At 45.6% G+C, this 15,871-nt stretch overlaps 1 protein-coding gene across 5 annotated transcripts in view; it reads left to right on the top strand.

Annotated features, from left to right (window-relative positions):
* LOC309597229 (aromatic-L-amino-acid decarboxylase-like) overlaps window positions 1-15,610 on the top strand; it is a gene marked incomplete at its 5' end in the record, with an annotated part of 44,934 nt that extends 29,324 nt beyond the window's left edge. For all 5 annotated transcript variants that reach the window (XM_082326446.1, XM_082326444.1, XM_082326447.1 and 2 more), the window contains 4 exons: window positions 3,556-3,575; window positions 4,311-4,409; window positions 11,777-11,878; window positions 15,227-15,610. In XM_082326446.1, coding sequence (XP_082182572.1) covers window positions 3,556-3,575; window positions 4,311-4,409; window positions 11,777-11,878; window positions 15,227-15,433 — 428 coding nt within the window. In that variant the 3' untranslated portion in view covers window positions 15,434-15,610. The remainder of the gene's footprint in view (window positions 1-3,555; window positions 3,576-4,310; window positions 4,410-11,776; window positions 11,879-15,226) is intronic.
* Window positions 15,611-15,871: the final 261 nt, after the last annotated feature.

The following is a 15,871-nucleotide window of genomic DNA, read 5'->3' as shown; positions in this document are numbered from 1 at the left end:
GTTGAGAAAATTCTTCATGATCTTTTGCTAGTCAGGTGGTATTGGGTGCTGTGTATCGAGTCCCTTAACCTGCCTTCCCCGCAGATCTTCCGCCAGGATGATTTCAAGATCTGATTTGCTTTCAGGGTTTCTCAAGTCTGTGACCTTTTTTTCTTAGCTATGCTTGCGAGCTCTGATTCAAATTTTCCAATGCCCATGTCTGAAGCACACATTCCCTGAAAGCGCAAGGAGGGGGTGAGCTGTGTTTGAGATCCGTGCTCTGCTTTGAATGGTAGCTCTCTGGGACATTATCCTGTTGCTCTCAGGTTCTTACATTGATCGTAGAGAAGGAGGTAAGTGCAGGCTATCCGTCTGTCTTGTACCAAACGCTCACGAAAGCTCTTCACAAAATGCTCGCAAAGGACTCAGAAATCTTGGGCCCTGTACAAAGCTCCTTAGTGCATTCGTGCTGCTCCTTGCACATACCTAGCCACTGCAGAGTGGCATTTGCCACCCTGAAGCCTGTTTGTCCACGTGCGGTTAATAGCCGATTAATTGTGAAGAAGGTCACAGCAGTGCAGTGTCAACATGTGGTGCAGGTTCCCCCGCAACTTTCTCAAGAGGGTGAATCACGTGTGGGTGTTCTCACCGTTCACTCTCTCTCCTCTCTTTCCTGGAACTGCTGGTGCTGAGCTGTGCTCACAAGTGTATCCATCCTGAGCGCTCTTCTCTTCTCTCTGTTATGGTTATGAACTCATTGACATTTAAATTAATACCACCCAGAATTCCACCGTTCACTAGAAAGCCCTAGGAAAAATGGAGTCCTGTGCCTTAATCCTGAACTGGCAGAAATTTTGCATTTATTCCTTTTCTACATTTCCAAGCAATGCAAATACAGAACAGTGCAATAAACAGGAAAAGGCAGTAACTCTGGAGCTGAGGTTCACCCTCCAAAGGCTAGGCTTGTTAAGAAAAAATATGTACTGTTTCTTTGCCTTTTTTTTGAAAAATACAAGTTATGGCAAATATACTTACATCCCCAGCTTTTACTTAACGTACGTGAAAAATACTCATCTTGAGGAGAAATCATACAACCTTAACTAAAGTGAAAATACGGCCTTGCGCCAACTGACAGTACTGATACAAGAACCTTAGGTCTTCCCCGGGTTAAGTAACACCAGAAGGAAATGAAACCTTTCTTAAAACCAGGTGCTTCCAGTGAGGCCGCCTAGTTGACCTGAAAACTTTATCTCCCCAGTTGGGTAAGCGGTTGTTCAGCCTTCGCCTTGCCTTCAGAAGGTGTGACAGTACGTTATGGGACCTGGACGTAGCGGTTCCAACCAGATCAGCTGATTCCTAGCAGTCTAGCGATGCTAATTTTTTCTGTGCTCTATTCCCATTTGACATCAATTTTCCAAAGAGCTGGACAACACTTTTCAAATGCAAACCATAGAATCCTAGAATCGTTAAGGTTGGAAAGGACCTCTGAGATTATCGACTCCAACCTGTTAACCTAACGGCCTGGTCCACCTCTAAACCATGTCCCTAAGCACCACGTCCACACGAATGCCTCTAGTTAAGCTGTTCAATCCAGTCCACACTTATGCCTCCCATAAAAACAGTCAAATTTGCAAAGGCGCGAGGCTGTTGCAGGCCCTGTTGATCCCTGTGTGGTTTAGGGACGTCAGCACTCCGGAAAATAGGACTGGTCTAGTGGAGGGTCTTATTTTTCTGACTGTGTCTCTGTATCTCAGGTCCAAGAATTCCCATCATGGTTTACAAGGCAGATGAAGTAGCATTTTTGAATTTGCTCGTCTCTCACTCAAGAATTTAAGTGAGCAGAAAAATGCATCTATCTGTGAGCAATTACTCTTAATAACCACATGGCAATTACGTGTGCCCCCAAGGGGAAAGTCTTTATTTTGTCATTAATTATCATTTTATGCGATTTGCATCATCACACCAGGAAGATTATACTAGCTTGCCTGGCAACCCAGGACGTAGGTCAAATCCTGACGGCAGTGTTAGAAGAATGCAGCTTTATGCTCTGTTGTGGACGCCACCCATGCCCCCGCAATGCAATTCCTCCTGGTTAAATACAGATGCAAGACTAAGGCTTGTAATCAAGGACTAATCCTTGATTGCATTCTGCTTCACAGCTTGTGAAAGGCGTTGTTGTGGATCATTAGACAGAGCCCCTTACAGGAGCGTAGGATTATTTATCTGTCACCAGTTGCTTTACTGTCTTTGCTACCGGCCTCGCAGCTCTCAAACCAAAATGGCTGCTACAATGCAGCAGAACGTGAATGTTATCAAATTTCCTCGTTACCGAGCTGAGACAACCGTGTTCGTTTCCTGAGGTCCAGGAGCAGGTTAATGATTGTTGCTTGTTGTGTGGGTTTGTTCCTCATCTGGAAAATAACCTAGGGGCAGGTTAAAGAACCAGATGGCTGTATGTTGCAGGGAGGAAGGACCATGCTGCTGCTTAGGTTTTGGCTGCGTAGATGAGAGCACGTTGGCAAGAGAGCTCGTACCGCCGGAAATACAGGCTTGTTACCCCCAGAACATACAAAGGCTGAGAATTGCCTAAACGACGCAAACTGGCCAAATGCAGAAGCTACGGTTCTGTATGGTACCTTGCGGTTCACAATTCCAGGAGCACTTAGACAGCACTTTCCCGTGGGATTTAAGTACATACTTTCCTATGAAGCTGATGCTCTGCTGCAGACTAATAAAGCAGAATAAGCAAGCTAAGCAGATGCTTCCACATTTTCCTAAAGAAGTGCTTTAGATTTTAGGTCAGTTTAATTTCTGTCCCTGGCTTACTGCAAGCAATCCAGCTTCACGTTACAGTTTCCTTTACTGTGAAATCAGTGTAATTACCTGAGTCAAAGCAAAGGTAGATGTGTCTTGGCTCTGTGCGCTCACATAAAAGATCACTACTAATGCCCTCCCTGGGCTGCTTTGTGGCTTGGTCAGTCTGCGTCTGTAAGGGGCTTTCGCTACGTCAAATGAAAAGCCATAAAAACCCACAGAATACTGTTCTCCAAACAGGAAGGGTCAATTCTGAACCAAATTTTCAAGTCACTTATTAGACATGCTGACGAATGAGCAACAGATACATGAATGAGTTTCAAAGGTAGGTAGAAGCAGAGAATGAGTGATGAAGTGAGTTTGGGGATTCTGCAAACTGTTTCAAACAAAATTAATAATTGCCATTTTACCTACTACTTCTTTTCCTTACAAGAGGAAAATAAACACAGCATTTAGTCCATCACCTCCACAGGATCTGAAGCATAACAGCAAGGAAAATGTGCTTCTCCTCCTGAAAACTGCTTAATTTGTTTGTGGTATATTCTGACTAGCTAAGGAATGAAGCTTACTGCAAGCACCTTCACTTAGCATGCTGGCGGGTATCCTGCTAGGCGCGCAGTGGTCCTGTGGACGCTGATGATGCTGAAGGCTGTGGCAAACAGAAAGGAGAGCTAAGATCCAGCTTTTTCAATAGCATTAGAATGATTGTCGGTTTTGGCTGTTGTGATGAAGCAATGTGAACACTTTTTCTTTAACTTCCAGGCCTTGTAACAGATTATCGGGTAAGTACAGCATCAATGCAATAATTAATGCTATTACTTGTATACACTGGTATTTCCAGGGCTTTTATTTTCTGCTACTATCATAAACCTCAAAACCTTATCTTTCTTTCCAGGAAGGATGCAGCTTGCTAAATTTTCATCATTCCTCAAGCTGAAACTTTAAACTCTGGATTTTTGAAAAAAATTGTTTAAAAGCAGAAATCATCTTGCACGTGTGATATCTCAAGGTTTAGGCAGTAGAAAGAAATGTCCTAAAGATTTTTTTCCTTAACGCAGTGAATAATACATTTTTTAAAACACACTTGTGTTTTAACCTTTAACCAACAGAACCACTGTTGTTTTGAAACGGAAAATGGGCCTGTCATTGTAGATGCTAGCCCCACAACTGGAAGCAAGGCAGCGTCCACGAGCTTCTGAGATACTTATTTTTCCAAAGCCTTCAAGGAGAATTCAGGATGCACAAAGAAAATTCAATTATTTTCCTTGTCACCCTTCCATTCTGACACCGATCTCCTTTTCCAGTCTTCATTTGAAAATTTTGAGTATTAAAGAGTCACACCGGGGCATTAACCAGACACAGACATTGCTATTATCATTTGACCCCCCCTCTAGCAAGTGCCTGTAGGATGTGGCAATGCGGTGCACTTCACAGTCATTGCAGAATGTACAATTTCTGCAGTATCACTGCAAGGGTGGCTTCTAACATGGGTGCTCTCCCTTCTCCCTGGCTTGCAGCACTGGGAAATCCCCCTGGGGAGGAGGTTCCGCTCCCTGAAGCTCTGGTTCGTGCTGAGGATGTACGGGGTCACAGGACTGCAGGAGCACATCCGCAAGGTGACTGGCATTTGCTTTCTTGGGTAACCTGTGGTGGGATGGAGGGTACCCTCATTGCTTCTCATTTTTATCACACTGTAATTTTCAAGTGACTATACAGAGATCTGAATTGGATTTTTATCCTTAATGAGGCTTTCAGAAATAAATTTTGACAACAGTGGCAATCCTGAGGCTCTGTTAGCCTTGTGGCAATCTGATACCTACCTTTCCGATGAAAAATTGAGACAAGGTTTGTTATCACTTTACTAGGCTACCATTACAGTTTCCAGTGGGTTTCTCTCTCAGGCTAGATTTCTGGAGACTGCCATTATTTTAGTATGATGCCAAGATTTTAAGTAGGGCTAAATCTCTCACTGGGAAAACAGAGGGTTGGAAACCCCATATTAATTACGGGGCTTTTATCAGGCAGATTTCCACAGGTCAGTATTTACGTTCAGCAAGCTCCCTCTCTCCCTGCCTCCCAGACATCTCCCTGACTGTCCAGCCAAAAAGCGCTCGTCTTCCTATAATCATAGCTGAAGACCATTTCTTAATACCTTCTGTGACAGCCCAGCTCAGGAAGGCTAAGCAAATCAATCTTTTTCTTAAAGATACTGACTCCAAAGTAAACCTCTGGTACGTTCCCTTATTTGTAAAGGTAATTCAGACAGCTAGATTCCCAAGGGCTCGTTGAATTGAGTGTGTATGTTTAATATTTCATTAAGGACTAAAGCGTTCCCTGGTGTACAGAGAAAAATAAGTTATGACCTTAGGGTTGCAGCTTTGAAAGGGCAAGAGGGGTAACAAGGTGCAGAATTTGGGTCCCTGTAGACATCTGTCAAACTGGAACCATTAAGTTGGTTTCTCCTCCCCCCACCCCCCCCAGATGAGTGATGGTTAAATTCAGTGGGTTCCAAAGCAGCTTTTAAAAAAAGTCAGTTCTATCTCCAGCAGTTCTCTGTTGAACTTGCATTTCAAGAAATAATTGCATTCCATTTGCTCCCTCCTCTAGCAGTATTTAAGATATCTCTTGCGAGCTGGCAGACATGTTGGTAAAGTTATATCAGCAGCTGCAAAATAACATTTTTAAATGTGTTTCATATCTTGCCCATTTGCCTCTCTTCTCAGGAATTATCCTTGGTTCCAGATTTATTGTGATGACTTTTCTTTTGGCAGTGTAGTAATGAAGTACACAAACCAGCCTGACACGGGTTTATATTTTCAAACCTATAGACAAGTTTCCGAACAAAAAGTAATTTGGAACTCAGCCTCACTGGTTAACTTCACTTTAGCATCGCTTGTCCCAGTGCTCGGCCTTGGAAAGTTGCTTTCTTTTAACCAAGTTGTCGCGTCTTGCAAATCACACCTTTTATATTCCCCTTGCTGTCAAAGGCAGTCCTTGAGGAGAAGAGCTGGTACCGTATCTTGTGTGCTTGGGACTTCCAGCTGTGTTTGAAGTGAAGCCCTGTAGTTGCCATGATTATTTCTGAAGCTGCATTAATTCCAGTGGGTCACAGAGTGGACCTAGGTAGGTAGAAGGAGAAGAGACCCAGGAACAGTGGCAGAAGCAGCTCCTGCAGCCTTTGAGGGCAGAGCAGAGTGGCTGGAGCTGGGGGAGCGGGAAGAAGTTCTCCCTCTCTGTGGTGTTAGCAAGGCGCTGCCCCAGGGCCAGCCCAGGCACACAGAGGGAGGCGGGAGAGCAGAGGTTTGAGCCAGCTCCTTGGGCTGGAACCTGGGGAATGGGGTGCCCACGTTCGGGATGCAGCGTGCAGTCGTACGCCACGTAGTTTTCATGCGCCAACACATCTGTGTGTAGGGCACGTCACTTCTGTTCATGTTCTGCAAGAGCAGCTCAGGCATGCCTGCTCAGATGCAGGGCTGGGCCTTATTGAGAGATGTGGGACCCAGGGTTTCAGTTTCTTTCTGAGTTAACCAGGGAGGTCCCAGCTGACTGGAAAGTAGCTAATGTGACACCTATCTACAAGAAGGGCTGGAAGAAGGATCCAGGGAAATACAGGCCTGTCAGCCTGACCTCGGTGCCGGGGAAGGTCATGGAGCAGATCATCACAGGGCATGTGCGGGACAACCAGGGGATCAGGCCCAGCCACCATGGGTTCATGAAGGGAAGATCCTGCTTGACCAACCTGATCTCCTTCCATGACAAGGTGACTCGCTTGGTGGATGAGGAGAAGGCTGTGGATGTTGTCTACCTGGACTTTAGTAAGGCTTTTGACACCGTTTCCCACAGAATTCTCCTGGAGAAACTGGCTGCTCATGGCTTGGATAAGTGCACTCTCTGCTGGGTAAAAATCTGGCTAAATGGCCGACCCCAGAGAGTGGTAATGAGTGAGTCAAATCCAGTTGGCGGCCAGTCACGAGTGGTGTTCCCCAGGGCTCAGTACTGGGGCCAGTTCTGTTGCATATCTTTATCAACGATCTGGATGAGGGATCAAGTGCACCCTCAGTAAGTTTGCAGATGACACCAAGTTGGGTGGGAGTGTCGATCTGCTGGAGGGTAGGAAGGCCCTGCAGAGGGACCTGGACAGGCTGGATCGATGGGCTGAGGCCAGCTGTATGAGGTTCAACAAGGCCAAGTGCCAGGTCCTGCACTTGGGTCACAACAACCCCATGCAACGCTATGGGCTGGGGGAGGAGTGGCTGGAGAGCTGCCTGGCAGAAAAGGACCTAGGGGAGCTGGTTGACAGCTGCCTGAACATGAGGCAGCAGTGTGCTCAGGTGGCCAAGAGGGCCAGTGGCATCCTGCCTTGTACCAGGAATGGTGTGGCCAGCAGTACAAGGGAGGTGATAGTGCCCCTGTACTCGGCACTGGTGAGGCTGCACCTCGAGTACTGTGTTCAGTTTTGGGCCCCTCACTACAAGGAGGACACTGAGGTGCTGGAGCGTGTCCAAAGAAGGGCAACGAAGCTGGTGAAGGGTCTGGAGCACAAGTCTTGTGAGGAGCGGTTGAGGGAGCTGGGGTTGTTTAGTCTGGAGAAGAGGAGGCTGATGGGAGACCTTATTGCTCTCTACAACTACCTGAAAGGAGGCTGTAGTGAGGTGGGGGTCAGTCTGTCCTCCCAAGTAACAACTGATAGGACGAGAGGAAATGGGCTCAATTTGTGCCAGGGGAGATTTAGATTGGATATTAGGAAAAATTTCTTCCTGGAGAGAGTGGTTAGGCATTGGAACAGACTGCCCAGGGAAGCGGTGCAATCACAGTCCCTGGAAGTGTTCAGAAAACGTGTGCATGTGGTGCTTAGGGACATGGTTTAGAGGTGGACCAGGCAGTTAGGTTAACAGTTGGACTCAATGATCTCAGAGGTCCTTTCCAACCTTAATAATTCTATGATTCTATAAATCTCAATATAGATGCTGTGATCACCTCGGAAAAAAAAGACACTTCAGCTCCCACTGATAGAAAGCTTCTACTCATAGAAAACTCAGCTTCTACTCATAGAAAACTGTAGGAAGATTTACCCAGTGTTTATAGACTTGTAGTTAGGCTTCTTTTGCACAGCCAGGTGTTACTCCTAAAGTCATTTGAGATTTTCAGCAGTGATGAGCTTCTGACTTTAAACATAGAGGGAAAAAACACTGCATGACCTTAACAAGCCACCCCATTGCTGTGTGATTAGCAAGCTTCTCCACAGAACACCAAAGGTATCTGCAGCTCTCTCTTCACAAACTTTTCTTTTTTTCTGGATGTAAACTGCCACAAAAAGCTATTTCTCTCTTTCTTTTTTCTTTTTTTTCTTTTTTCTCTTTTATTAGTATGTTTTAAGAAAGAGATGTTTGTTATGTTTCCAGCTTTAAGGTCTGCATCAAAATGACTAGATAACCACTGCAACCTGGCATTTGCTTGTACTGAGGAAGGCATGCAGGAACTAAAATAGTCCTGGGAGATGAGAAAGTATGACCTGGATTTAGATACAGGAACTTCTTTTGTTTTCCAAACCTGCCAGTTACACACTCCTTTCCCACACAACACGTAATATTAACCTATGGCAAAGTATAGGTTTTAAAGCAATGGTAAAGGGGAGGACGGTCATCTCTGAAGGATGCGGGGAGAGAAAAATACAAATTTTGGAGGTAAATAAGTCCCAAAGCCACAGAGGAGATCTACAAAAAGGGCAAAACCAACAATGATGACGACAGTCTTCTAGACTGATTCCCAGCACTCAGAGTCAGTATCAATGTGAAACCCAAGTGGCCCATTTGTAAACGGCCCGTTTGCAAACTGCTTGACCATACATTACTTTTATTGGCCTAAGCCCTCTCAAAGAGCTCAGAAGGCACTTGAGAAATTTAGCAGTTAATGTCTTTGTATGTGATCCCCACGAATATTGGGACTCAGATGAATCCTCCACAGGGCCAGAAGAAATCAGTGTGCCGCATCCTTCTTTCTTTGCCGAGGATAATGAATTCCATTAAAAATTAACAGCAGAGACCAAGAAACTGGAACTGTACAGAGCAGCAATGCCAGCGATAGCGTTTCAGCTGGGGCGTGGCACAGCCCAAGCGGCTGCTGAGAAGACCCTTTTGTCCGCATTTTCCTTCAGAGCGTGGTGGGGTGCGAGCTAAGGCAGGCAGAGAGGTGAAATCTATGGGAGGGGACGCAGGAAGCGATCAAGGCTAGGCAGGTATGCCGATTTGCACATAGACATTAATGTACTCCGACACTTCAGAGAAGCTCCCTTCAATCAAAACCTGTTGTCATTCTTGAAGGCTTTGCCCCAAAATCAAAATTCAGTTTAAACACCTCAAGGCAGGAGCCTTTATATTTATATTTATATTATTTATATTTATATTTATTTACATGTATATTCACACAGATGCATACACGACTACAATTTTTTTTAAATAGGGACCGAGTCTTAATGCCTCACGAGTTCACTGCTCCCACTAGTGATTCTGTAGGACAGTTCCCTTAATCCTGAATAACCAAATGAATTCGATCCCTTTCTTTTTTCCCTTCTCACTGCAGAAGAGCAGGGGTTATTTACCCGAGACAGACAGGGATACCCAAAAATTCCTTACCGGCTTCTTTTCTTCAGTCTGCTAAATTTCACTGTGTGAAGGTGTGAAGGCTAAATAATAGCTGAACGTCAGCTTTCAGTTAATGATGCTAGGGACAGAGCATGACACAAATGTCAAAATCAAAAGCATTTGGAGGGTTAAAACATCCCCAGGTCAGGCTTGGTGTGGACACGTTCAGCAGAGCACTGAGAACAGCCCGTCGGCTTTTGCCTCTCCATCTTTCCTAGCCTTAGTTCCAGTCCCTGGGGTTCCCCAGACAGGACTTTCTTCTCACGGTTTACCTGCCTGTCTTGAAAGGCTGCGCACCAAAGCCGCACGCGTCCTCCTGCGAGTTACCGCCACGCCACGTCCCGCGCGCGGGCGCCGCTCTCGGACGCGCTGAGAGGCGGCTGTGGCACCCAGGGCCCCTCGGTTTTACAGCGTTGGAACCCCCAGGCCTCGTTCCGTTCACCTTTACTGGGCTTCATCACCTTTGGCGGCAGCACTCCGTAAAAGTGATGCCGGAGAACAGACCCTGATGGTCCCGAGGTGCAGGGCCCGGGCAACCGCGTCAGGCAAAGGTGCCGCAGGTGCCGCACCGGTGGAAGCGCCGCTGCCTCGCCGCCCCGGGGCTGGGCCATCCAGAACGCTGGGTGCCCCCCAGCGCCATTGCCAGTCATTGCTGTGGGTAAAAGCACTGGCATCCAGACACCAATGCAAAATACTTCCAGAATTTTCACTTGTGTTTTACCGCATGGTCTCTATTTTCCCTTGCTTTCGTTTCTTGCAAATTCCTGGAAAATTCTTTGGTGCAAAAAGCGGACATAAAAACCTGCTGTGAAAAGCACAGCATGGGTCCAGCTTGCTTGTACGAACTGCTCGCAGTAAGCCGAACCTTAAATTTGTGTTTCATTCGGTTCTTACCCAGGTAAATTTTGATTAAGTTCAGCTGGTGATTACATTCAGCTGAACGGCTGCGAAATTCTCCTCTCGTTGAACGTGACATCTTTATGGCTGTGATTTCCAAGACCTAGTATATGCAGCGTGAAATTTGGCGGAGCTGTGTAAAAGGCATCGGCTTGGTTAAGGCTACAGAACATGAGGACAGGAGGAGACAGCAGAAGATCAGGAGCGCACGGGTGCACATTTCACATACGTTTTCCGTGCACTTGTGCATACAGGTATCTGTATGTACACATGTGCCTCTGGGCAATTCTCATAGCTGTAAACTCATGCTATTTCAACTAGCAGAACGTTCAAAGGCCTTGGAAAGGATTGGTCATTTTATTGGTCTCATTCCTGACCCAAAGAGCTTTCGGTCTAATTGTAGAGGGAGATGATAAATGGATGCAACAAACAGCCGGGAGGAAGTGGTAACAGCAGTAAGAGTGGCTGGTTGCACAGGGTACCGGGATGCCCAGTAGGAAGGTTTTGAATCAAGGTTTTGAGTCAATGTAAACAAAGTTTTTCTATTTTGAGGAATAAACAAACACCAGAAAGCTATGATTAAGATTGCAAAATGTGGTTTGCTTTTGGTTTTTGGTTTGGTTTTGTTTTGGTTTTGGTTTTGTTTTTGTTTTCTTTTCTGTAATTTCTGTTTTGCCTTGTTGTTGCCCCTTTGGAAGAAGTTCCTGTGAGAGGAAACATTCCACATCTAAGCGTGGTCCAAAGTGAAACGTTCCATTTTTGTCTGATATCTGTCCTTGAACTTGCAAAAAGGCAAAGTGCAAAGGGAGGAAAAGACATGGAGTTAGTTGTATGTTTTTAGAAAATTATTTGTAATCATAAATACATAAAAGTTAAGGAACTTTTAAACATCACTTCAGATGTCGCTGATAAGTTTTGGTGCAGGCTGGCTATTGCCCGGCGACAAACTGTCATTCTAATAGCTGGTTGCTGCGGTCTTTTTTTTTTTTTAGGGTAGTGAGCACTGAACCGATGGTAGCCAGTGAGAGGGGGACCGGATAAGGCACTGCAGGCACCTGATGAGGATATGGGTTCTTTTTTTCCAAGTGCTTGTGAATTCATTTCCCGTTGGGGAGGAAGCAAAATGTGGTATGAGTATGCAAGCGTCACGGACTGATGTTGAGTCTTCCCAGCTGGTTGTTCGTATGCCTGCTGGTATTTTTCCTACTTGTTTGATTTTGGAAGAGCACTGGTTTCCTGTGCTTCAAAGCCACTGCTCTGGCTTGGTGCCCAATGCCACTCTTTTTTCCCCAGTAACTTCTAAACAGGTTGGCTGAGATGTGCTCTCCACTTGCTTGATCATACTGCCATCACCTCTCTTTTCAGCTGAACCTGAACCAGTTAGCACATCTTTTCTCTTGACGAATCAAATTTGTACAATGTAGCTACTATCTTTCTCTTCTCAGCACGTCAGGCTGTCGCATCAGTTTGAACATTTAGTCCTTCAGGATGAAAGATTTGAGATCTGCGCTGAGGTTGTCTTGGGACTGGTCTGTTTTCGGCTGAAGGTAAGGCAGCTAAGACCTCCTGTTTCTTCTGTCGAGTTTTATACCAATACGAGAACCTGCAACTGAACATAGTCTTTGGAGTTAACATACTTAATTATTTTTTAAGGAAAGTAAAGGGAGTTCATGTAGATCAAAGCAGAATAAAGAAAGACGCTCTAGACAATTTTGTTAAAAATCGATCAAATGCTTAAGAGACATTCAAGCATATTAGGGTGTAGAAATAGATAGTCAAGGCCAACAAATGGTCTACCCACTCATCCAAAATGACTGTTGTGTTCTGTGCTTGACGGGCTTTGATGAAGAGGATTGTTTTAATACCTTTCCCTAGACATTTGTATATGATGTGTGAGCGTATGGGCGTGTATTAGATGCTTCTTGTCGAGTTAATTTTATACGTGTGTGTATCTAAGATACAATTGTGCGCGTCTATATATCAATGTATATAAAATGACAATCATGGATGGAGATGAGAGTGATAAACACTACTTTGTTGTTTTCTTCAAAGAATACATTTTCATTGATAAAATCCTACAGTCAGCCTGGGCAAACCGGAGCAAGACAGGAGTAAGAACCGGTTGCACAGGAGGCCAGCTTCCCGACTGCCCTTGGCCCTGGTCTGTTTTTTCTTGCTGAACATGACCCTTTTGCCCCTCTTGGCCTTTCATTCCCCAAACTCTCCGTGAGTGCCAAGTTCACTGATGTTGAGACCTTGCCCAGCAGAAACTAGAAGACTCGCTCTGCACTCAGCGCTGCAGTAGTTGGGAGGGTTCACTTGTTTAATCAGACATTGAAGGGGGCTCAGTGTCTTATTTTAGGTAAAGAACTCATTTAACAGAGGAGCTGGCAACTGAAGGCTCTGTTTTATAGGCTTTTTTGCAGCTCTATTTGCTTTTTAAAGCACTCTCTCAAAAATCTTCCTGTGATTTCTGTAATTCCTGTTAAAATGCACCTTAGAAGTAGGACACTTGTAACTTTCACGTAGTCACAGTAGGACTGAGGGGCAGGGGACTTGAACTGTAGTGCTGCGCAGCTGTGAAAGTATGACGTACTTTTCCCTCCTTTGCTCTTGAGAAATCCTTTTTTATTTTTTTCCTTAGCTGTAACTCTTAATTTTTTGCCTTTCACGCTGTTGAGCAGGTGGACTAATAATCCGTGACTTTCATATTATACCTATTTCATCAAACGTATCATGCCAAAGGGTTAATTTTTGGCCTCCGTGTCACGTCTGCAGATGAACACAAGGCAAGCCAGTCATTTCTCCAAGGGGGTGAGAATAGTGTCTTATCGAAGCTGACAGACTCAATCAGAGCTGGCTGCTGGCTCCTCAAAGCTCTGGGAGAGGGGAAGGCACTACTAACTTCAATTTGACGTGACACCCGAGGCGCAGCTGTGAGAGTAGAGAAGAAGACAGACATATAAATCTTTCTCCTCCCTCCCGTCACCCCTGCCAAGGGCATTAACTTCACATCGTATAACCGCTTGTATTGCCTAAAAGCTAGTGCTATGCGTTTCATATTAAAGGCAAGGATCGTCATTTTCATGATGGATTACCTTTGATATGAAAGCAGTATCTCATTGCCACCAGGGACTGACCCATAATGGGTGGGGACTTGCAAAACACCAGACTTGGTCCTTTCTTCGTCAGGAGCATTCCAGTTGCGTAAATATCTGCTACGAGACTAAGGCTAAGCCATGAATTGCAGGCTCTCATCCAAATCCCCTGACAACTTGGGCTAAGTCAGAACGAGGTTTTGACTCGGGTTCAGCTCTAACTCTCGTATGATCCGAACCCATGGGGATGACGCATTTATCCTCCGTGCCGATGGGAAACTTACGCTTTGTTTTTATATGGAAAAGGCTAAGCGGGCAAGTCACAACCGGGCAGATCTGAGAGACCACGTTTTCCGATATCGATGTTCTCAGGAAGACCTATGCCGCTGCAGTAACAAAAACGCCGCTGAACAGACGGATTGGTCCATTTGTGACTCTGTTACCGCCGTCGGTGTTCAGTAAGGGAACACTGCGGTAAAAGCGCAGATGCTCCTCGCATCTCTTGCAATTCTGCATTGCCAGCAGTGTAACGGAAAGAGTGAAGGCCGTACAATAGCCAAGATAGTTCCCCAAACAATGAAACTATAGCACTCAAGATCAACGTGGTATGTCCGAAGCTATTACGGCAAACTGCCCACAAAGCTGAAGCCGTCTCTCGGCCTGCTGATACAAACGTTAGACAGACGGGTTCCTTTAATTTGGGCAACAACGACTGTCAAAGACATGCAGCTAGCACTTCATCCTGTGCTGCTAAATCAGACAAAAATCCCGAGGTTTCTGGGAGCCCTTCTTTCACTGTTTTCATTTAAAGCAATTCACTGCTGGTTTTGAAAGTCTGACGACATCTTTTGTTTATTCTCAAATGCTGATGGACACGAACTAGGAAAACCATTGATGCAGCGTTAGCTGAACCTGCCAAAGAAGCAGTACTCCTCCGTGCAGTCCTCTTTCTTTTGAGAGCTGATGCTAAGAGCGTACAGCTGCTCTAAGGGAAACGCTCACATTTACTACTTGCGCACAAGGAGAATGAAGTACACGAGAAGGAGATAAAATTCAATACTGCATGCATGTAGAGTCCCTCTGACCTTCTGCAAGGTATTTAACATTTCTATCTTTGTTTCCCGGAAGGCAGAAGACTCTGTACTTCCACACGGAGGGTCAGTTTACCACATTTCCAAAATCCCCCCCCAACCCCACTCTGTAGGATTCTGCGGCCGACATGTCCTATAGAACTCGAGGCAAATAAATACTTTTTTAGGGTTTCTGCTGATTGATAGTACGAAGCTTACTTACGGCAGGGATGCATTACCTTAACTCTTTCTTGACTAAGGGTAAGATTTCCGTCTTCATCTTCAAAAGTCTCTCACAGCAGCCATGCTTAAGTGAAGACTGGAAGGTTTGTTTTACAAATGTTGCTATAGTTCATTGCACAACTTCCTCCCACATTTGTTTGATTAGATCTAAGAAAAGTGTAAGGACGTGGATGCAAGCACGAATGCTTTTACATGAAGCTACATAGCTCATGACCTTAGGTCCCAAGAAAGCAGTCAGCTGTCACAAGTGCCCCGGTGTGAACGCTGCTTCTAAACCCCAGTTAATCCGTAAATGGCTTTGTGGCTGAAAGATTCTCTCTTGTGCCGTCAGCTTTTGTAGTCCTGTGATGGCAAAGCACTGAGAGACAAGAAAGCGGCTGTGTGATACTGGTGGCACTTGGGCTTGGCTGCTTGGTGGGATTTACAGCTTCCAAGCTTGCTTCTGAAATTCACCACCATATCCGCTGAATTGCAATGATTTCAGGGCTCAAACGAACTCAATGAGGCGCTGCTTAAACGCATAAACGAGGCCAAGAAGATCCACCTGGTCCCGTGCCACCTGCGAGAGAAGTTTGTGCTACGTTTTGCTATTTGTTCCCGCACAGTGGAATCCACCCACGTCAAGTTTGCCTGGCAGCACATCTCACAGCTGGCAACCGATCTTCTGAAAGCATGGGAGCACCAGCAGTAACAGCAGTGGAGCAGCAGCAATTAGCTGGCTTTCTCTGGGTTGCCAAGTTTTATTTTAGGGGCAGGTGGGAAAGTCAAACTACGAAGGAAAAAAAAAATACAAACCCTGTTGTTATATAGCCCAGCTGCAGTAGCAAAATCCTTGCCAGCAAGTTGTGTTGTAACCTTAGTCATTCCTTCTCTGTTCTGTAGTTGCATCTTGCCATGGCACACAGCCACGGGGGCTCCAGCTGTCCTCTCCTACCCGTTCGTAATCGAGAGCATTTATTGAACCAGGCAATGGAAGTGGAAGGGTTCGTGCTCCCTCCGTTGTCCCCATTAACCTCTAGCGTGCCCACTCCTTTCGTCACCGGTGAAACTGTGAGGTGTTACAACCCATTCATTTCACCTTGCCATGACTTCAGAACGAACCCCAGCTGGGGCAGGTTCAGTAACCTGC

This window comes from Platalea leucorodia (assembly GCF_965183815.1).
Source record: "Platalea leucorodia genome assembly, chromosome: 1".
In the NCBI taxonomy this organism is placed as follows: Eukaryota; Metazoa; Chordata; class Aves; order Pelecaniformes; family Threskiornithidae; genus Platalea; species Platalea leucorodia.
The sequence above is the reverse complement of the archived record's forward strand: the minus strand, read 5'-3'. Positions and strand labels throughout refer to the sequence as shown.